The sequence below is a fragment of the Pleurodeles waltl genome, chromosome 7 (assembly GCF_031143425.1).
Source record: "Pleurodeles waltl isolate 20211129_DDA chromosome 7, aPleWal1.hap1.20221129, whole genome shotgun sequence".
In the NCBI taxonomy this organism is placed as follows: domain Eukaryota; kingdom Metazoa; phylum Chordata; class Amphibia; order Caudata; family Salamandridae; genus Pleurodeles; species Pleurodeles waltl.
Window position 1 is genome coordinate 1,127,290,283 of NC_090446.1, and position 19,281 is coordinate 1,127,309,563.

Here is a 19,281-nt window from a genome sequence, read left to right on the forward strand (position 1 = left end):
CTCTTCTCGTTTGTCTCGCCCCGGAGCATGTTGATCTTGCACTGTTCTGACTGGATGATGTATCCTTTCACTATTAATGTCAGACTTTGGTTTGCAGTGGCATAGGAGGACTATTTTCTCTCCCTTCTCCATTTCCCTCTTGCCCGTCTCCCCACCTTCACACCCAGCAATGTCTTACCTCACCAATTTTCTTTTAAAACATTTATTTTTCAAATGTTGTTGCTCGCCACAATAACAGTGGGTGGCCTTCCCAAAATACTTTTGGCCATTTCGAGGTGCCCCATATGTGCATGCATAACGGGCAACTATAAATGCGTTTGTTTCATGTCAAAACTATCCCATTTTAAGATGGCTGCGGTTGATGTGTACATAACAACAATCATCTCTGAACAGGATTTATTGATAGAAAAATCGTTAAATGTGACCACTGTGGATACGCACACATCAATGGAATTCATCTCTGGACCACTCTGGTAACATGTTAAAACCCCTTCCAACTTCTTTGCCACTGAATGGTGCTTAATGATGGCAGCTAAGCGAAACAGAACATTGGCAAAGCTGATATGTTTCACTGCTGAGACTTACTGGCTTTACCAATGCTTTATTTTTTTGTTTCTGACTGTACAGCATTCCGCTTCCTCTGGCTACGTTTGTTCCATATACATACAATACAAAGATTGGGTGAATCCAACAAGGTGAATAAAAGCAGGAAATAATGCTAACAAAATGTGCTTCCGTTTAGGAGGTTTCTTCCATACAAAAACAGAAATTTGACACTTTCACTCGATCTTTGATCGTCTATGCTTTGCTTACTCTGGACAGTAAAGCAATAATCAGACAAATGACAAATACAACATGCTGGATGACTGAACACAGCACAAAAGCTTTATTATTCACAGTTTTATTAGTTGCTATCTAGGAAATGCTGCATCAGTTAGATTACGTACAGAAGCTATTTTGTTTATTTAAACACTGATTTTGTTTTATATATATGTACACACAAGACAGATGTCTGACAAACACCGATCCCGAAAGAACAATCAGATGTCTAGGGGAAAATCCCAGAGTGCGCTTTCAGGAAATCTGGGAAAGAAACTAGATAAAAGAGGAAAATAGTGACAGGTAAGGAGAGGGAAAGTCAAACAATTACAGCAATCTTCAACTTTCAATGGAACCCCGAGATGGAAATGCACTGAGTTTCGAAACAGTTTGACATTTTTTTTTTTTTTAAACTACAGCAACCAACCTCCTCTAAATGAAAAGCTGACCCCCCCCCTCCCCCCCCACTCACCAGTCAACTCATTGATCCCAACTAAATCCAATGGAAAAAACCATACCCAGCAGCTTTTAATGCACCTTTGTAAACGGATTCACTGGAGCAAGTTCCATCCATTGGATACAGCTACAACTCTGCTCATACACAAAGTTCCCAAGAATATGTAATCTTTATACTGCTTTTAAATGACAAATTTAAAGGCAATTAAGAAATAGTCTCCAATTCACCAAGGAGAAATAAATCTATTCCAAGAGTCTCACTGCATGGTTCCCAAACCAAGGACAGACTGGTAATTGCAGACCCTGAACAGTTTTTACTCAACAAAGTTACTGAAAATATAATATGTTTTATCACCAGTGATTTACAAAAACATATTTTCTACGGCTTGAGTTTTCTTGTTTTCCTCCCCCCCAATTATGTCTAGCTTTCAGACTGTAAGGCAATACATACTGATCTAGACAAGTGCTAGATCAGTATATGAAACAAAAGAAAATGGTAAGTATGAGATTCATAGAACTCAAAATGTGGGGATACTATGACGTCTTTGGGACTTTTAAAGGCAATAACCAGGATAAAAAACTGGCAACAAATATCTGAAATCCGCATGAGCTTCCAGCTACGGCGGTCCTTTACAAATAATACTGCTCTATCAAGACTTTGAAGCACCTACAGATCCAGAAGAGATGTCTTAAACCACTGACACTGCAGAGGAGAAGACAGGGAGCCACCTTATGCACCCTCCCCCCCCCAAAAAAAAACACTTTCAGACTAATTTCTTGTGCAACACTGTGGATTTCATAACTACAGAAAATCGTTTAGGACCTAGCTGTGCCCCCATCTTGAGAACACTGCTGTTTTCTCATGTTCTTCGCACCATTAAACCCACCGCGGGTGTGCAAGCCCTTAACACAATAGGAACGAACAGTATGTTAAACGTGTAGACACACTGCTCACTTTCTAACCCAATCACTTCAAACTCCAAATATTGGGTGGCCTGTGGGCCAAGGCCGAAGAGAACTGTTCACCTAAAACACATCTCAAACTGCAAATAGAGGCCCTGGGGTCAAGAGGCAGACACATTTATTGTTGAGCTATTAATATGTAAAGCTGTTGTAAAAACAACCCAAGTAACTCACCTAAAAATATTTTTGCCTTAAATAATAATGATGCAGGGTGTGTCATTATCCCAAACTACATTTTAATACCAGGTGCTTATTGTTTTATTTTTCCTCTGCAATTCAAACACAGGTTTAGCAAGAACATCTTTCCGATGTGTAACCTACCTCTCTTGGAATAAAAAGCAGCAAAGCCTTGGGGCCAACGGTGATTCACATGTGCCTGCCATGCATAGAAAATGGGAGGGTGCTGTAAAGTATTAGACTGTTACATTAGTATCTGGAGGTACTCGTATCTTTACACCAATACTATTTGCTCCCACATGCTCTCCCTCTTGAAGACATTTAAATCGAAAACAGAAAGATACCTTGAAACGTTAGGCAATAAAGTTAACATGAAACTTTAAGGACTGTGGTTACACCTTTAAAAAACACATGAAAAGAAAATCGAGGGAGAAGGCACTATGGAAAAATAAATGAAAAAAGTGCTTGGACATCTTCTGAATTCAAGAGAGGAAAATGCAGCGAGGACACTTGAAAAATGTCTGAGCTTAAAACTCAAACCAGACCTAGTATGGCGGCTGCTTAAGGGTTGGCAGGGGATGGTTGAGAACATGCTGCACAGAAGACCCAAACGCTGCTGCAGAAAACTCATAGATCAACATTCAGTGAAGAAGGCAGAACACCAGGTGTGTTGAGACAAGACATGAGAAACATATCTTTCTCTTCTCAGCTCAAATCAGACAAATCATGATTCCCCTTTGCATAGAGATAAAATACCAGCAGTTTATCATTGATCAGGAGGCGAGAGCTTTTTATGGCATTAAATTGCATGCAACGAGACATACACAGAAAGTGGGCGAGAAGGGATGTGCAGAAGAAACAGGGCACAGGAGCAGCTGTGGAAATCTATTTATAAAAAAAAAAATCTCTCTTAATTTAAAAGGTAAGTTTTGGCATTCAAAACCAAACGTCCCCTCCAAAGGGAATCCCCAAATGTTTCAAAGAGGCCTTTGCTCCTGCCAGAGGGAGACGATGGGGGATCCCACCACTTGAAGGCTTCTCCATCCTTTGGACTGTACGTGGTTTTTGTCTTGCTGGGGTCCTCCCTCCTCCGTTAAGTATTAAATACTCTGATCCACTTATTAAACGTTGCGGTTCACAGGGGTGACATAATTGCGTGGAAACATGCCCGTAAGCCCGTGACAAGCACCCTTCCACCAGTTGGGGTCTGAGTTGTCAATGACCTGGATGAAGTCCCCGCGACGGAAGCCCAGTTCCCCTTCTTCCTGTGGATCAAAGTCAAACAGGGCCTGGACATGTGTTGGTTGCTGGAAAGTAAGGACATGAAAGAACAAGTTATTGCTTAATTGATGCACAGGGGTTTAGACATCAAAGCACTTACATGTGTTAGGAATACATCCGCTTTGTGTAACTTTCTGTTTTTTCAAACTCTGCTTTGAACCTTTTTGCCCTGTCAGCCCATTTATCTCGATACTATGGGGCAAATGGCAATTAGAACATCAGAATGCTGAGCACTCCATTAAAAACAATGGAGTAGTTCTGGGCATCCAAAAACCCAGAACTCCAACATTCTAATGTCTGTGTTTCACAGCTATTGCTGTGAACAAAGGCCTCACTGAGCCCAAGGGGATTTCAACACCCTTGGGCTCCATGAGGCCTGTGTGTTACTAATTAGAACATTCTGCCCTCTAGAAGTGGAATGTTCTAATAGCCAACCATACCTGGGCTATAACAGCCATTTAAGGCCTGCTCCCTTGTTAAAGGCCCCAGCCGAAGGCACTAGCCTTTAACGCTGGAGCAGGCATTTACTGTCTGGTAGAGCCCGCTACTGCGGGCTATAAAGATATATTAGAACACTAGAATGCTGAGAGCTCCAAGACCATGGAATAGCTTAAGGTTTAAAATGGCTGGTATAATAAGCCTGAAGCTCCAACATTCAAATGTTTGTTTTCATGTTTCTCCCTTTTTAATTTAGAGCATTCTACTCTTAGTTGGTGCAATGTTCTAATAGCCTTACAGCCCTTCCGCCTTGGGCTAAACTGGTTGTTAAAAGTCCTGTCCTTCGTTACAGGCCCTTGCCTGCGGCTTGGGCCTATAACTCAGGTTCAGGGCGTTTAACAACCAGTACAGGCCTCTGGAGAGGGCTATAAGTATATACGTGGTTATTCTTTTTTGCATACCGTTATTTTGTTAGCATCAAGTATTGACACTCATCAGCAACAATACAATAAACTAATTGAAATGCACAGCTTTAAAACTTTCACTTTCAGGAAGTAGCGAGGTCAAAACTTTCAAGGATGACTCTTGAATGAGGGATGCTTGTGTGGTATAACACTCCATTCAGCTAAAATGTGTTTACCACATAATAAGGAGTAGTTAGTTATTTGTAATCCTATGCAATGAACATGCGCCAGAGTGCTTTCAAAATACAAACACACAACCAAATAAACACAAACACACACAGTTGGCGTTTCCCATGAATACCTGTTTTTGGTTTTAACAAATAAGTTTGATGCCATTCGACAACTCTGCACAATACTTTCCCAAAAAAGTTAATCCTGTTTAGGTTTGGCATGGCATGTGTTGCTCAAATATGAGGGGGAGGTGGCGGGGGTTGTGAGATTGTTAGACGGGGGAATAGGAGGGCATTAAAGGGTAGGTCAAAAATGACTCGCTATTTTAAAATCATAGATATCTTTGTTCTCTGTTACTGAAAAAATATGCTTAATGGAATTACACCAAACTTGGCACGAGAATAAAACTTCAACGATGTGTCCGCTTGTTCAGTTCAGTTGTTTTAGTAAATAGTGTTACAAAAATGTATCAATAGGCTTATAAGAGTTAAGAAGTTAGAGATACTGGGACCCTTACTCTGCCGTAATCCAGTTTTGAGGAAAGTTTGCAAACCCAAATAAAAAAAAAATATATACCTGATTCGATGCAACATTTTTACCCGACTGTCCATTTTGGGCCTGCAAACCCGAAGCTCCCTTTGCAGGCCCGAAGGTTAACTGGCCAGCCACTAGACAATATATTCTCTTGTGGATGCCATAAAAGGTTGTCACATAAAGGGGCAAATTGGTCACACCCTGGCCCCTTGCACTAGGGTAGGACTCCTAAGCCACCACGCTCACCCCAAAAAAGAATAAAATATAAAAAATTATTTATATTTTAAGGTCTGCAAACTCCTTTTGAGTTCCAAAATTCCTACAGACACAGACCCCTTCCATTTGTAAAAGCTGAGCACAGTGGGGTTTGGCCACCTGGTGTATGTTAGGCACAGGGCATGGCCAATAGCTCGGTGCAAAGGGGAAGTACATCATTTTATAGACACAGGATGCAATATATAAAGAAAAAATAAATGACTGCAAACTACAGCTAAAGTGAAACTATAGTTAGAATTGGTTACAGCACTGTTTTAAATTCACTGAAAAACACAGTTAAATTGAAGTAATGGTAATATAAGTAATGTACAAAACCAAAAACCCCCTCCGATCTGTGAGTTATGGCTAGGTAAGCAAACTAAATCACACACAATAGCCATGCAAACCGTAACAGACACCAAATACATTTAAAATGATTAATACCTGCCACACAAGCCATTCTTAGAGTTTAGGGGCCTGGAAAAGTCTGAATTGTCATAAATGTAGGAGCATAAGAGTTAGTGGTTGTGTTGGTACTGTCATTGGCAGCGCTGGAAGGGACAAGGGCTGAAGCAACAGTAGTAGCCTCCTCATGAGGGCCCTGGGACGTTTCCCCTACTAATTAAGCACTGTTCACAAGAACAGTGAGGTCATGAGCATGGCATTCATTTTCATGTATGTATGTATGTGGTATTTGGATATCGCAAACCTAGCCAAAAAAGGCAGAGGAACGTTGTACCAGGTCAAAGGAAAGCTTGAAGTCAATGAGTGATGGAGGCAGCTGACTACTGGAATGTTACTGGAGAGGTGTGTCTTCAACTATTCCTAAACTGGAGCAGCATTGTGAAGGTCCTTATAGATACAGGTCTTCTGTTCCATATCCTTGGCACATAGATGGGAAAAGGCCTACTGACTTGATTGTTTTCATTTTATACTTCTAAGTCTCCATTCTGATGGTGGCCTGGCTGCATGTGTGCCAATAGCCATCAGAGATGGTGAGTTTCTCTGCAAGGTAAGTGGGGGTTGATCATGATGGCTTCATAAATGATGCAGCTGGTTTTGAAAATGGTGCTGTCCACCAGTGGTAGCTGATGGCGCTCCAACAGACCTAGACAAAGGGAGGGTTGATCTGATCATATGATGATGTGATCATATTTCTGCTGCTCCTGGATAAAACGTGCATTGGTGTGGAGGATCCCATTAAAAGGGTGCCAGTATGGCGTATGGGCGTCCATGGAGAGGATGTTACCAACATCAATATACAAGACTATGAGAGCTGTTATGGCAGTCTGAAGACCCTTTCCGGAAGGGACTGTTCCACTTTCTTTAAACAGAGCTGGTAATATGCTGTCTATATATGGCAAAGTGTTTTGTAAAGGTGAGGTAGATGTCCAGGGTGAATCCAAGTGACTTGGCATTCAGTGAAAGTAGGGGTTCAAAGCCATCAAGGTTCATGTATTGGAGGCAGGTTAGTACCATTTCTTTCATTTCGTTCTTGGCAAATAACAGGAATAATGCCTTGGTTAGAAGCTGAAAATCCAGGTCTTGATGATGCAGGCAGTGTTTGGATCTCTGGGACAAGAGAGACTTTAGATCAGAGTTATGTATCTGTGGCATATTGGTAAATCGCAATCCTGTGAGTAGAGCCCCCGGGGGCTCCATCTAGAGGTTGAAGATAACTGGAGACACTATAGAAGTCTGGGAGACTCCACAGATGATAGGAATCTTTTGAGACCTGTAGGTGCCCATGTGAAGAAGCTGATGTTGATTGGAAAGGTAACAGAAGAACCAGTGAATTACTTGCAAGAGAATACCATTTGAGGATCCAGGGTGTGGTTGAGGGTGTACAGTAGTGGGACATGTATGATGTAGGGTGTATATATTCTGAGGATGCTAGCTGAGTGTTTGAGTAGTCTTGGACTGGGTGCGATTGTGGGGATTGCTAGATGAGGCACATGTTCTCTACTGACAATCATGTGCAATTAATTCAGCATCAAGCTTATCCCAAACAGGCAGTGGAACAAAAAAGAAATACCTAAGATGTAACCAATCAAGTTCTTCAAACATTCCATTGTGGAATGCAAATCAAGGCAATTGTGTCTTACCATGATCGCCATTTAGCTACCTTATTGATTTCCACTATGGGAATATTTTCTTAACATAGTTGTAGTCGCAGTCTTAACCCTAGGAGAATGGGTTTTGGCTCTATCAAATAAGGATTTATTTACTTTTTGATAGAGCATTATGTAAGAGCCAATCTACCTGGATATGAACTGCTTTGAGGTGGCTAAACCTATACAAATAGGCCCATAATTTACAGAGACTTAGATCTGCAAATGTTTTAAGCCTTACTGAGACAGAACTATAGCGCCCTTTTCGAGGCTGAGTAAAGATCTTTCAGCTACAAAAGATGGATTTTGAATGAACGTGGGAAGCAACAGAAGACACGAAGAGAGACTAGCTATAAACAATCTCAAAGATTGTGATTAAGCCACCCGACGATGGTGGTGGCATTGCTATTCAGAGTCTATCTGACTATAAGGCAAAGATCCACATCCAACCTAGTAACCCTACACATCACACCAAACAATCACAAGCCTTTACCAGAAATTCAGAAAAAATACATAGTCACAATGGCTAGCAAAGAGGAAGGCTTTCTGAGTGAATGATAATTCCTCTTCCTAAATCATAGGAGTTCAGTAACCCCAGTTCTATACACCCAATATTGAAGAATCATAAGAATGTCCAAAATTCACCAGGTAGGCAAATACATTTTAGTTGTGAATTAGTACTGGAACACTTCAGAAGGTATGCTGTGAATGCATGATCTAGACTAAAACATACGCAAGGGACACATCACATTTCATCACTATTATCATCATTGATGACTTTACAATTGATTACACAACACAATTGCTGGTGCTACAATTTCTGGTGACTATGAACATTGAATCATTATACACCAGAATACCAAAAGCTGAAGGTCTTAAGGTTATAGAACAAAGTCTTAAATACCAGAGTTCCTTGCATGTAGTACCAACACCATTTACAGTTTCCGTACTGTAGATTACTTTCTCAATGAACTACTTTCTCTTCGATGGGCAGTACTAATTACAGAGTAAAGAGATGTTAAGGAAAGCAATTTTTGCTTCAAACCTGCACATTTATTTTTGGACCCAAAGAAAACACTTTTGAGCATTCTCCATCAATCCATATTTATGCTCTGAACAGCCTCAAGAGCCAGATTTTCCGCGTCTGTCACCTGGATCAATAAATTATGAAAAGAACTGAAATTCCCATGTTTGCATAGTAACAAAGATATAGTTCTTTGAGCCATACATGTAAAATTTTTGACAATAGTCAGTGTGCACTTCATTGTACAGAAGACTACTGAACGTAACACACTGATCAAAAATGAGAGTTACTATCCACGTGGCTTCAGGGACAGTCTTCCATTTGGTCACTTCCTTAGAATACACTGAAACTGGAAGGCACCTGAACACACAGCCTTCCACTTGGCCTGTGGCCTAAAGTTCCTGCCTATTCCAGTCTGACCCAGTGACACCGCTGCTGCCTGGGTTTTCCCACTCACTTGCAAATAGAAGTACCGCCCATTCCAGAACCGAATTAATGCAGGCAGTGCACCAAAGGTACACCTATCTGTGCCCATCTGCACGTGGACAGCACCAAGACCCCTTGCTCTCCCACCCCTGAAGCTACACCAACACCAAGCTCTACACCCTCAACATCGAACGCTGCAACAAGCACTGCTACCACACTGACCTACGCTCCACTGTAGCACCTTTGGCCTGAACTCACTGCCACTTCACCTGCCATAGCACACACATCAGCCCCACCCCAAACACCACCTGAACAAAAACACCAACTTGCATGCGCACTTCAAAAACACACGATCACTATGGAAACACACCACTGAGGTTCGGGACATCATCTCCACCCTCACACTCAACATCCTCTCACTGGGTCAGGCTCAACTCCTCTTCCACTCCCGACATTGCCTTTGCAATATCCAGAGGATACAAGATCACCCACCACAACAACAAGCCTGACGGAGGGGTCGCCATCACACACAAGGAATCCATCCAAAGCACCACCACAAATGACGACATCACCCCAGTGTTGGGACACCTTAACTTTCAACTCCAAACAGCAAAACCACCATCAGGGGCACCCTCGCCTACATGTCTCTGGGACCACGTCCAGCCTTTTACAACTTCATTACAACCCCCGCCACTATAGACCCCAACAACTACACTTTCATCGGTGACCTCAACTTCATTTCGACAACCACTACCAATCTGCTTGACAGCATGAACAACATCAGACTCATCCAACTTGTCCACTACCGCATGCACACCGCAGGCCACAATCGAGACCTCATCTTCTCCTCCAACAACCACATCAGGTACAGCCGCACCATGGAACTCACCTGGAATGACCACTATCGTCCACTCCAACATCACATGCTCATGGACCTTCGCTCCCAGTCTGTGCAACACCACCTACTACAGCTGGAGAAAAGACTCAAGGGACACATGGATCAATGCTCTCAACATCACCAACCCCATCTCCTCCAACAACCTACACCAAAACATCAGAAACTTCAACAACTGGATCACCAACTGCGCTGAAAGTGTTGTTCTAATCAGCAACAACACCAAAAGAAGGTCCACCAAGCAGGGTAGTCCATTGAAGCCCTCGGAACCGCTAAAAAACACTAAACAACTGGAAAGGAGATGGCGCACCAGCAAGGACACGACTAACAAGACAGCCCTCAACCTTTACCACAGACAGTTGACAAAATCGAAAAAAAGGCCTTAGCCCCACACATCAAATCACGCTTTAATAAACAGCAAAAAACTCTCCTACATCCTCACAGAATTCTCCAACCCCTCAGCTGCAAAAACACAATATTAACCCCTTGCAGGAACTCTGCGACAACCTTGCAAACATCTTCCACAACAAGATCGTCAACAGCTACAGAAACTTCCAGCCTAAGCCCAAGGCCACCCACTTCTCCAAGCAACACAAAAACCCAGCTACCACCACAGACATGCAACTAACCGAAAGAAGCCAGCTCACCCCATAGGACACTGCCTCCATCATGAACTCTGTCCACTCTTCGGCCCCAACCAATCCATCCCCTCACCACATCTTCAACCTAGGCGAAGCCAGAATCAGCCAAGTACTCACAACCTTGTTTAACACCTGAACTGCCCCAGCTACAGTCCCTGAAGACTGGAAACAGTCAGAAGCCAACACCCTACTAAAGAAACCATTGGTAGACCCAAGTGAACTCAACAAATACCGACCGATATCCCTGCTCCTGTTCCCGGCCAAAGTATTAGAAAATGCCATCAACCAACAACTCTCTTCACATCTGGAATGGAACCTATTTTACTCCTCCAAATCTGGAATCCGCAGCAACCACAGCACCAAGACAGCCCTAACTGCAGCTACTGGCAACATTCCAGCCCTACTTGACCAAGGACAAACCGCAGCTCTAATCTTCTTAGACCGCTCTGTAGCTTTCGATGTGGTCTACCACCACACAGTCATCACGAGGCTGCACAACATATGTATCCAAGGAGCCACCCTCAGATGCATCGCCTCTTTCCTAACCAGAAAAATGCAAAAGTCCCCCTTCACCTCAGAACATAAGGAAATCATCTGTGGAGTACCACAAGGTACTCGCTCAGCCCCACCCTCTTCAATACTTTGCTGATAACACACAAATCATCTTCTCCCTGCCCGAAGTCACCACCAACACCAAGCCCAATTTCCACAACTGCATGACAGACTTCACCAACTGGATGAAGGACAGCTACCTGAATCTTAATACAGACACAAGACAGAGGTACTTATTTTTGGAAACAAAAGCTGCCACTGGGTGCATCCTGATGGCCTTCAGAATGCGGACCTACTCCTACTCCCACTAACCATGCTAGGAACCTGACATCATTCTGGACAACAAGCTAACCATATTGACTCAGGTCAACTCGGTCTCCTCTTCCTGCTTCTTCATCCTCCGCATGCCTCGTACGATATTCAAATGGCTACTTCAAAGCTCCAGTTGCGCAATCACCCTGGCCCTCATCTCTAGCCGACTGGGCTATGGCAATGCTCTCTATAAAGGGACTGCAGCTCACCTCCTCTTACAACTACTGAGCATACAGAATGCTGCAGCCAAATTCGTCCTGGATCTCCCTTGATAAACCTACACCACTCCCTACCTTAGGGAACTCCACTGGCTCCCTGTGCAAAAAAAGATGCTGGTTCAGGTTCCTGACCCATGCACACAAGGCCCTACACAACTTCAGACACACCTACTTGAAACAATGCCTGAACTTCCACCAGCCCAACATACACCTCTTGAGACTTGTAAGCCAATCTATTAGGAGACCCCGGGTAATACTTGAGGGAAGAATTATTACTGGTGAGAGAGAGGATAATTTTTGTCACTATGTTTGATCCACATTCGAAGAAGCTTGCTAAAGCCATTAGAAAGCATTGCCATATATCCACAGAAGCCGGTCTTGCACTTGATTCACCCCTGTTTTTGTATAAGAAGGGACAGAACATTAAGGACCACGTGGTACAGGCTTTCGCAGCATCATAAAAAAATACACAACCAAAACACACCAAGTCTTACCAGCACCTGTATGAAATTATAAAAGCGGTATGTGTGTTGCATATGCTTTTTCCTAAAACACCAAAACTTTTACACACTGCAGCATTGAGATCAATCTAGAAGATTTCTCAAATTACAACAGCAGCTGTGTTACTTACAATACTGAATGCCCATGGGGTTAACCCTATACAAACATCTCACAAGGTCAAGAAGCAAACAAAGCAGCCGAATGAGGAGCACGGCTGCCAATGCTTTGTTGCTAGAACATTATATAAGAAATGAATAAACTAGGAATAATGTTGAATGGCAGGTCATGTTGTCTGGTCACGAATGTGCTGTCCTTAGATTCCTATGAACCCTATTACTTTTTATGATGTACTTCAATTACTGAGCATTGTCTTTCATTTGAGAATATATTTTTCTTTGTCCTTGGATCTCATGATGAAGCAGCAACTGACCGCATGCTGGGTTCGCCACTCCCCGCTGCCTGTGCTTAGAGCAGGAGTCCTCACTCATCTCCCATTGAGATCTCACAGGTTTGATCCTACTGTTCACCCTGCAGTTGTTACTCTGCTCACTTTGATATTATTTCTTTTTTGTCTCAGTCGTAACTCTGCTAAGTTTGTTTTTGTGTCTTTGCAAGTGTCTTCTTGTATGGCCTTAGTTTGCAGGTGCCCAGCGCCAGGAACCCTGGATCTCCCTTCCCCACCACTGCTCCAGAGCAGAGAGCCTTGCGCTTGTGCTTCTCTCTGCACTCCACAGAAGGCCCTTTCTCATGCCGTCACTGTCAGTTTTTTCTGCAACATCAGAACCACACCACAATTAAACTCCACCTCGCTGACATCCAAAACGACCCCCATACTCTAACATTCTGCTCAACATTTGTTTCCTCTGCAAACACCCTACAGACTTATGGGATACTATCACCTCCCTTGCTCCAGACGTAGCCCTTCCTCACTGAGACCTAGCTTGACGCTTCCTCTACTGACATCTCCGCAGCTAACCCAATGGTTTCAAAATCATCCACTCAGATCACAAAGACAGGCCCGAAGGCAGGATTGCCGTTGTTCACAAGGACACCCTCCGCTTCAAACAAGAACAACGCTCAAATCATGGAATACCTCCACTTCTTGATCAACCCAGATGAAAAAACTTCCATCAAAGGATCCCTCGCATGCAGACCACCTGAGTAACAATAAAAGTGTTGTGAAGCCATCGCCACCCAAGCCATCGACACTGAACACTAAATCTTCCTCGAGACATGAACTTTCATGCCAACAACGCCAACACCATGAATCTCCTCAATGACATGAACATGCTCAGAATCAACCAAATTGTGACAGACACCACGCATATCGCTGGACACACACTGGCCTAATCTTCACCTCCAGCAAGTCTCTTTCGACCATACCTCGGCACTCACCTGCACGGCTCAATCCACTGTACACTTCACATTGGCATAGGCCCATTACAATGCAGCGAGACCAGCCTGCACCTCACATTGAAGTTGGAACAAGATATCTGAAACCAAATGGTGTGATGCCCTCAATACTCACCACACTGTCATCCCAACATAGACGGGCACAGCTGCCAGAAATTTCACCACATGGATCTCAAACAGCGCAGATGCTGTCGCCCCTTCACACCAAGCAAGCCAGCTGGCACTTACCAGAACTTAGAACTGCCAAGGGCAGGTGCAAGGAGCTCGAAAGAAGGCGGCGCTCCACAAAGGACTCCATCGACCGATCCGCTTTCATCAACAAGCTCAGCCTATACTACAAATGCATCAATGATGCCAGGAAATAAGCCCTAACACCCACATACAAATCAGCTCCAACCGCAGCAAAGACGTTTTCAAGATTGTTAAAGAATTCTTCAACCAACCCACATCAGAGAAGTGCACCACCCCTACACAGAAACCATGCTACTCCCTGGCTGACTTTTTCCATGATAAAATAGCCACCATCTACAAACATTTCACACACCAATCCTCTGACGCTGACACCATCAATCTCCTGAGCTCCTCAGACCCAACCACTAACAGCACCATCACCAACTGAAACATCTCACTATGCAGAACACCGCCGACCACATGATATCCATCCGCTCTGGATCCCCGACAGACCCTTTCCCTCACCACATGTTCAACCAGGCATCAGCACCATCGCCAGCAAACTCACCAGCATCCTCAACTCCTCAATCAGCACAGCCAAGACTGGAAACATACAGGAGTCAACCACCTGCTCAAAAAACCCCAACGCCGATCCTAACAAACTCCAAAACTACTAGCCGATCTCCCTGCTCCTGTTCCCAGCAAAAGTACTTGAAAAAGCCACAAGCCAACAGCTTAAGACCTACCTAGAAGACAACAATGTCCTTATCACTTCACAATCCAGCTTCCACTCTAACCGCAGCATGGAATCTGCTCTGATTGCAGCCACGGACAATATAAGAGACTTCATAGACCAAGGAAACTCTGCCACCCTCATCCTCCTCGACCTACCTGTGGCCTTCAACAGTTTCCCACCACACACTGCTCACAAGGCTCCACCAAACTGGAATCAGAAGAACAACCCTTAAATGGTTCACTTCTTTTCTATCAAGCAGAACTTAAAGTCCACCTCCCGCCCTTCACCTCAAAGCCCAAGGATATCCTCTGCAGCATCACACAGGGATCATCATTTACCCTGCCCTCTTCAACACCTACATGACCCCCCGTGGTCGACATCGTCAGAAACCACAGACTCAACATAATCTTCTATGTTGATGACACATAGCTCATCCTCATGCTCATGCTCTCCAAGGACCCCACCACAACGAAATCCAGCTTCCACAACTGCATGAACAGTGTCCCAAAATGGATAATGGACAGATGCCTCAAACTCAACACTGACAAAACGGAGGTGCTTCTGTTCGGTAACACTGCCTTGCTTTGCGACGACTCCTGGTGACCAGCCAAGCTGGGAGCCGCCCCAACCATGCCAGAAACCTAGGAATCACCATAGACAACAAATTCAACATGAAGCACCAGGTCAACATGATCTCCTCCGCCTTGCTTCCTCACCCTCCGAATTCTCCCGCAAGATCTTCAAATGGCTACCTCATAACTAACCAACTAGACTGCAGCTATGCGCTCTACGCCGAACTCACCACTGAATTTACGGAAAAACTTAAAACCATCCGGAACTCATGTGATAGACTCATCCTAGACCTCCAGAAACAATCACACACCCTCACCTACAAAACCTCCAGCGGCTACCCATACACAAACAATACCAATTCAAGCTCAGGACTTTTGCTTACAAATCCCTACACAACCTAGGACCAGCTTGACTCAACCACTGCATGCACTTCCACCAACCCTCCACACTACTTTGCTCTGTCTCGCTCTCCCTCGCAATTACACCACAAATTTGCTGCAGCACCTAGAGTGGTCGCTCGTTCACATACCTAGCAGCCAAGGCCTGGAAGAGTCACCACCCCACCTAAGAGCATCTCACTCCATTTAGGAGTTCAGAAGAGATCTTAAAACATGGCTGTTCGACGGAGACAGACACAGCTACAACAGCACCTGGATACCCTCACTGGTGATTAGTGTGCTTTATAAATCCGATGATTGATTGATTAATGTATATTGTTTGTAATGTTCATTGAAGTTTGTACCTTTCACTTAATTCTATATTTCTATTATAATTTAATTGCTTTTTTATGTGCTTTCCTACAATTTATTGTGTTGGAAAGGTTTTCTTCCACCAAATCCCTCTTTTTTCTTTCCCCTAAGTGTTTCTTCAAAAAAAAAATATATTTTTCTCTAGAATATTTGTAGCCACCGGTCTTGTTTCTGTGACCTACTAACCGCTTTTAGTGAGGCTGACATGCTGGTAAGATCCCCTCCCATTTGCATATATGGCACCTAGATTTACTCATGTGTGGGATGAAGTGTATTCAATATACTTTTTAATGTTTTTCAAAAATGTAGAAATACTTTCAAGGCCACCTTAGACACCCCCATCAAGTCACATTAGCACCCAGAAATTGTTGCTGTGATAGCTGGATGAGTCTGCAGGCGCAACTCTCCTGTCTAAGCCTTCGGCACCACACTTATAGACCACAAGTCAAGCAGCTCATGCTATGCCCTTTAACTAACTAACCCCGCAAACTGCCCTTAGTCATATTATTTATACAATAAGACCAGGCCTGCCACAGCTTGGTTCATATATTCTGGTTTCTGTTGTTGTGGACTAAACGCAACACATACCGTCACGCATCACAAATGTTATACAGTATCCACCATGTAATATACATTTTTCTAATTGTTGTGCGCAGAGAAGTCAATATTTTTTAAGATGTTAGCACACTGCATATTTGTACAAGCATATAAAATAGAAAACCCCAAAAAATTGTTTAAAAAAAATTGAAGAAATTCTTAAAGAACTATCACTTCTCTCTTAGAAATAGTTTCAGAAGACCTTGCTTAATAAGCAGAAATAGCACATTGTGGCTGTCTCTCTGATAAAATACCTTTCCATCTATGTGCGAGGTACCTTGTTTTTGGCCCTTAGTCACTTGAGATATGTCTGTTGTGGGTGCTTGGTGTACTTAGTTTCCCCTCTATTATTATTTTTGCTTCTCTATTTTGAATTTTTTCAAGCACATGCAACATATGTTCTGGCCATCATTTTGTGAAAGCGTAACAGACTCCCACAATCACTTACATCAGTGTGTGTGTGGGCTGAATCCTTCAGTCAGATAGTGACGGTTGCTCTGCCAGCTGCACCTTGAACAATATTGTATCAGGTACTTTGGTAAGTCGCTGCAAAGCTCCATTGTGGCTTACATTTTTCATATTTTTTTCTGTAAGGATTGGTATGCACATTTCTGTGCTACATTTTCAGTATTCCATGAAAATGTAAATTCCATATTGTATTGTAATAGTATTTATATAGAGCTTACTACCCCTGACGAGGTGTTGAAGTGTTTTTTCGGCAAGTAGCACGCTACTCTGGAACCCAAAAAGAATTAGTGGTGGATTAGCATTGGGAAATATGAGTACAGTTTTAGTATTCTTATGAGTTAATTTGAGCCACGAATATGTGAGTTTGTTAGTTGGAGTGACTGGAGTAATGGAGGGGTATATCAAGAAGTTTGTTTTTAATAACTTACCAACTTCACAAAGCTTTCACCAAATCAAAGAGCAGTGGAACACTTCAGTTAACATGGCATCTGTAAAGTGCACGTTCACTAAATGCCATTGAATAATTAATGCCGTCATCATTTGATCGTCCTCATGAGGGTGACAGGCTGAGTGAACTTGCCAGGATTAAAAAATGTGACAATTTGGTAAAATAACACCTACATGAAATGAATGAGCCACCAAATCCCGCTAAATACATTTTGCAGAAGAAAAATTCAGAAACCCCCCACTTTTAGTGAGAGAATGATATTGCAAAAAAGTTTTGCTGGAACATATTTCAGCTAAAAAAGTTTCATCCGATACTTTTGCTGCAAGTGAAACTGGGTTATGTTGGGAAACTTGAACACTAGACAACAGGGATACATTAAACAAAAATAATCTGTGGGACTGTGCCCATCCTAATAGCTGGCCGCAAACCCACGACTTAGGTCTCAATAGAATTTCTACCCTGCCTTGTGACAGCAGATTGAGGAATATACCCCCCCAGTCTGAACTCCCACAGGGGAGGGATAAAATCGCTCTAGGCGCCATGCTGTATATTATGGCCCATATTAAAGAAAGTCACCGAGTGCCTATCAGGTGTTTGTGCCCACTCCTTATAGGCACCTCCAATCACCCTCCCCCACCGGCATTTGGTATTGCGGAAGTGGCCACAAATGCTTGTGTGCCCCCTTCTGCAATATGGATGAGGCCGTTGTGATCTTGAGGGGGACACTCACTCAGTAGCATGTGGTTGTGGTTCCATGCAAATGAAGGAACACTTTGCCTTTGCACTTGCGCCATATTACAAACATGGGCACAGAGACAAAATATCCTCTGACTGTGCAGGACATAGAGGAGGTGCAAGTCCTTGGTTACCCCTTGAGCAGGAGACACATTGCTCCAGGGGCCCCTCAGACATCATCCTATTTAACAAGATTCCTGTAAAAGTGCTGTGGTTTCAACTGTGACCAGGAGTTTCTCTAATGCCCTCTACTCGACGATGGTACCACGTCAGAGCATTTTTTTGTAAACTGGTACATTGTAGGCTCACCAAATTAAGGGTGCACCAACGCTCAAACAGGGACGGAACATTAGATATGTAATTTGGGTCCAGGATTTTTTTTTCTTTTCTTTTCTTTTTTTTTTTTAAATGGGTGTGGGTTGATCCATTCTGACATCAGGCTACCCTCCCCACCACAGGAGTTTAAACAGTCATTCTGCCCCTCTGAAGCCTAGCGCATAAAGACTGCAGCCATCGTCGTGGTGAGTTAAAGAATATTTAGACTCTTTAGAGTTTAGTTTTGACATGCAACTAGGACTTGTATTTTCCCTTATGCATTCATTTTAGCCCACTTGTGCACCACGTTCCCATTTAACCTTTAAATAATTCATGCTGCGCTGATCCAGTATTTGTTGCAATATTGGGGTACCAAGCATTTAATTAATAGAATTCTTTCACACAGCTATGTGTGGTATGTGTTTTCATTGTTGGCCATATTACTCTATTTACATTTTTTTTTAACTACTTCCTGTACTCATAGCACAATTCAGAATAATGTCTCCCTTCCTTTATCAGCTAATACAATGCTCCTTGAATAACCTTTTGTCCTGATGACGAACTTTTATTAACATGTAATGCCGAAATGCTGTCAACATACTTAAGCAAATTTGCCAATAACTACAGAAATCTTGTTACTAGTTGGAATCAACAATTCTCATCCAGCTCATCTCTGCAGCTTGCTATTATTGCTCATTCTGTTTTGTAAATACGCATCTTGCACTAGTTCGCCACTTATATCACGTTGTAATCACCTTTTGAGTGCTAGTGTAATTGTTTTCAAATAAATGTCTCATATGTTTGTATGGATTGTAACTTCTTGGGTTAGCATTCTTGA

At 43.1% G+C, this 19,281-nt stretch overlaps 1 protein-coding gene across 4 annotated transcripts in view; it reads right to left on the bottom strand.

The window, feature by feature from the left end:
* Positions 1–859: 859 nt before the first annotated feature.
* The window catches only part of GRB2 (growth factor receptor bound protein 2), a 259,767-nt gene continuing 241,345 nt past the window's right edge, over positions 860–19,281 (bottom strand). For all 4 annotated transcript variants that reach the window (XM_069200139.1, XM_069200142.1, XM_069200141.1 and 1 more), the window contains exon 6: positions 860–3,722. In XM_069200139.1, the coding sequence (XP_069056240.1) occupies positions 3,537–3,722 (186 nt within the window). In that variant the 3' untranslated portion in view covers positions 860–3,536. The remainder of the gene's footprint in view (positions 3,723–19,281) is intronic.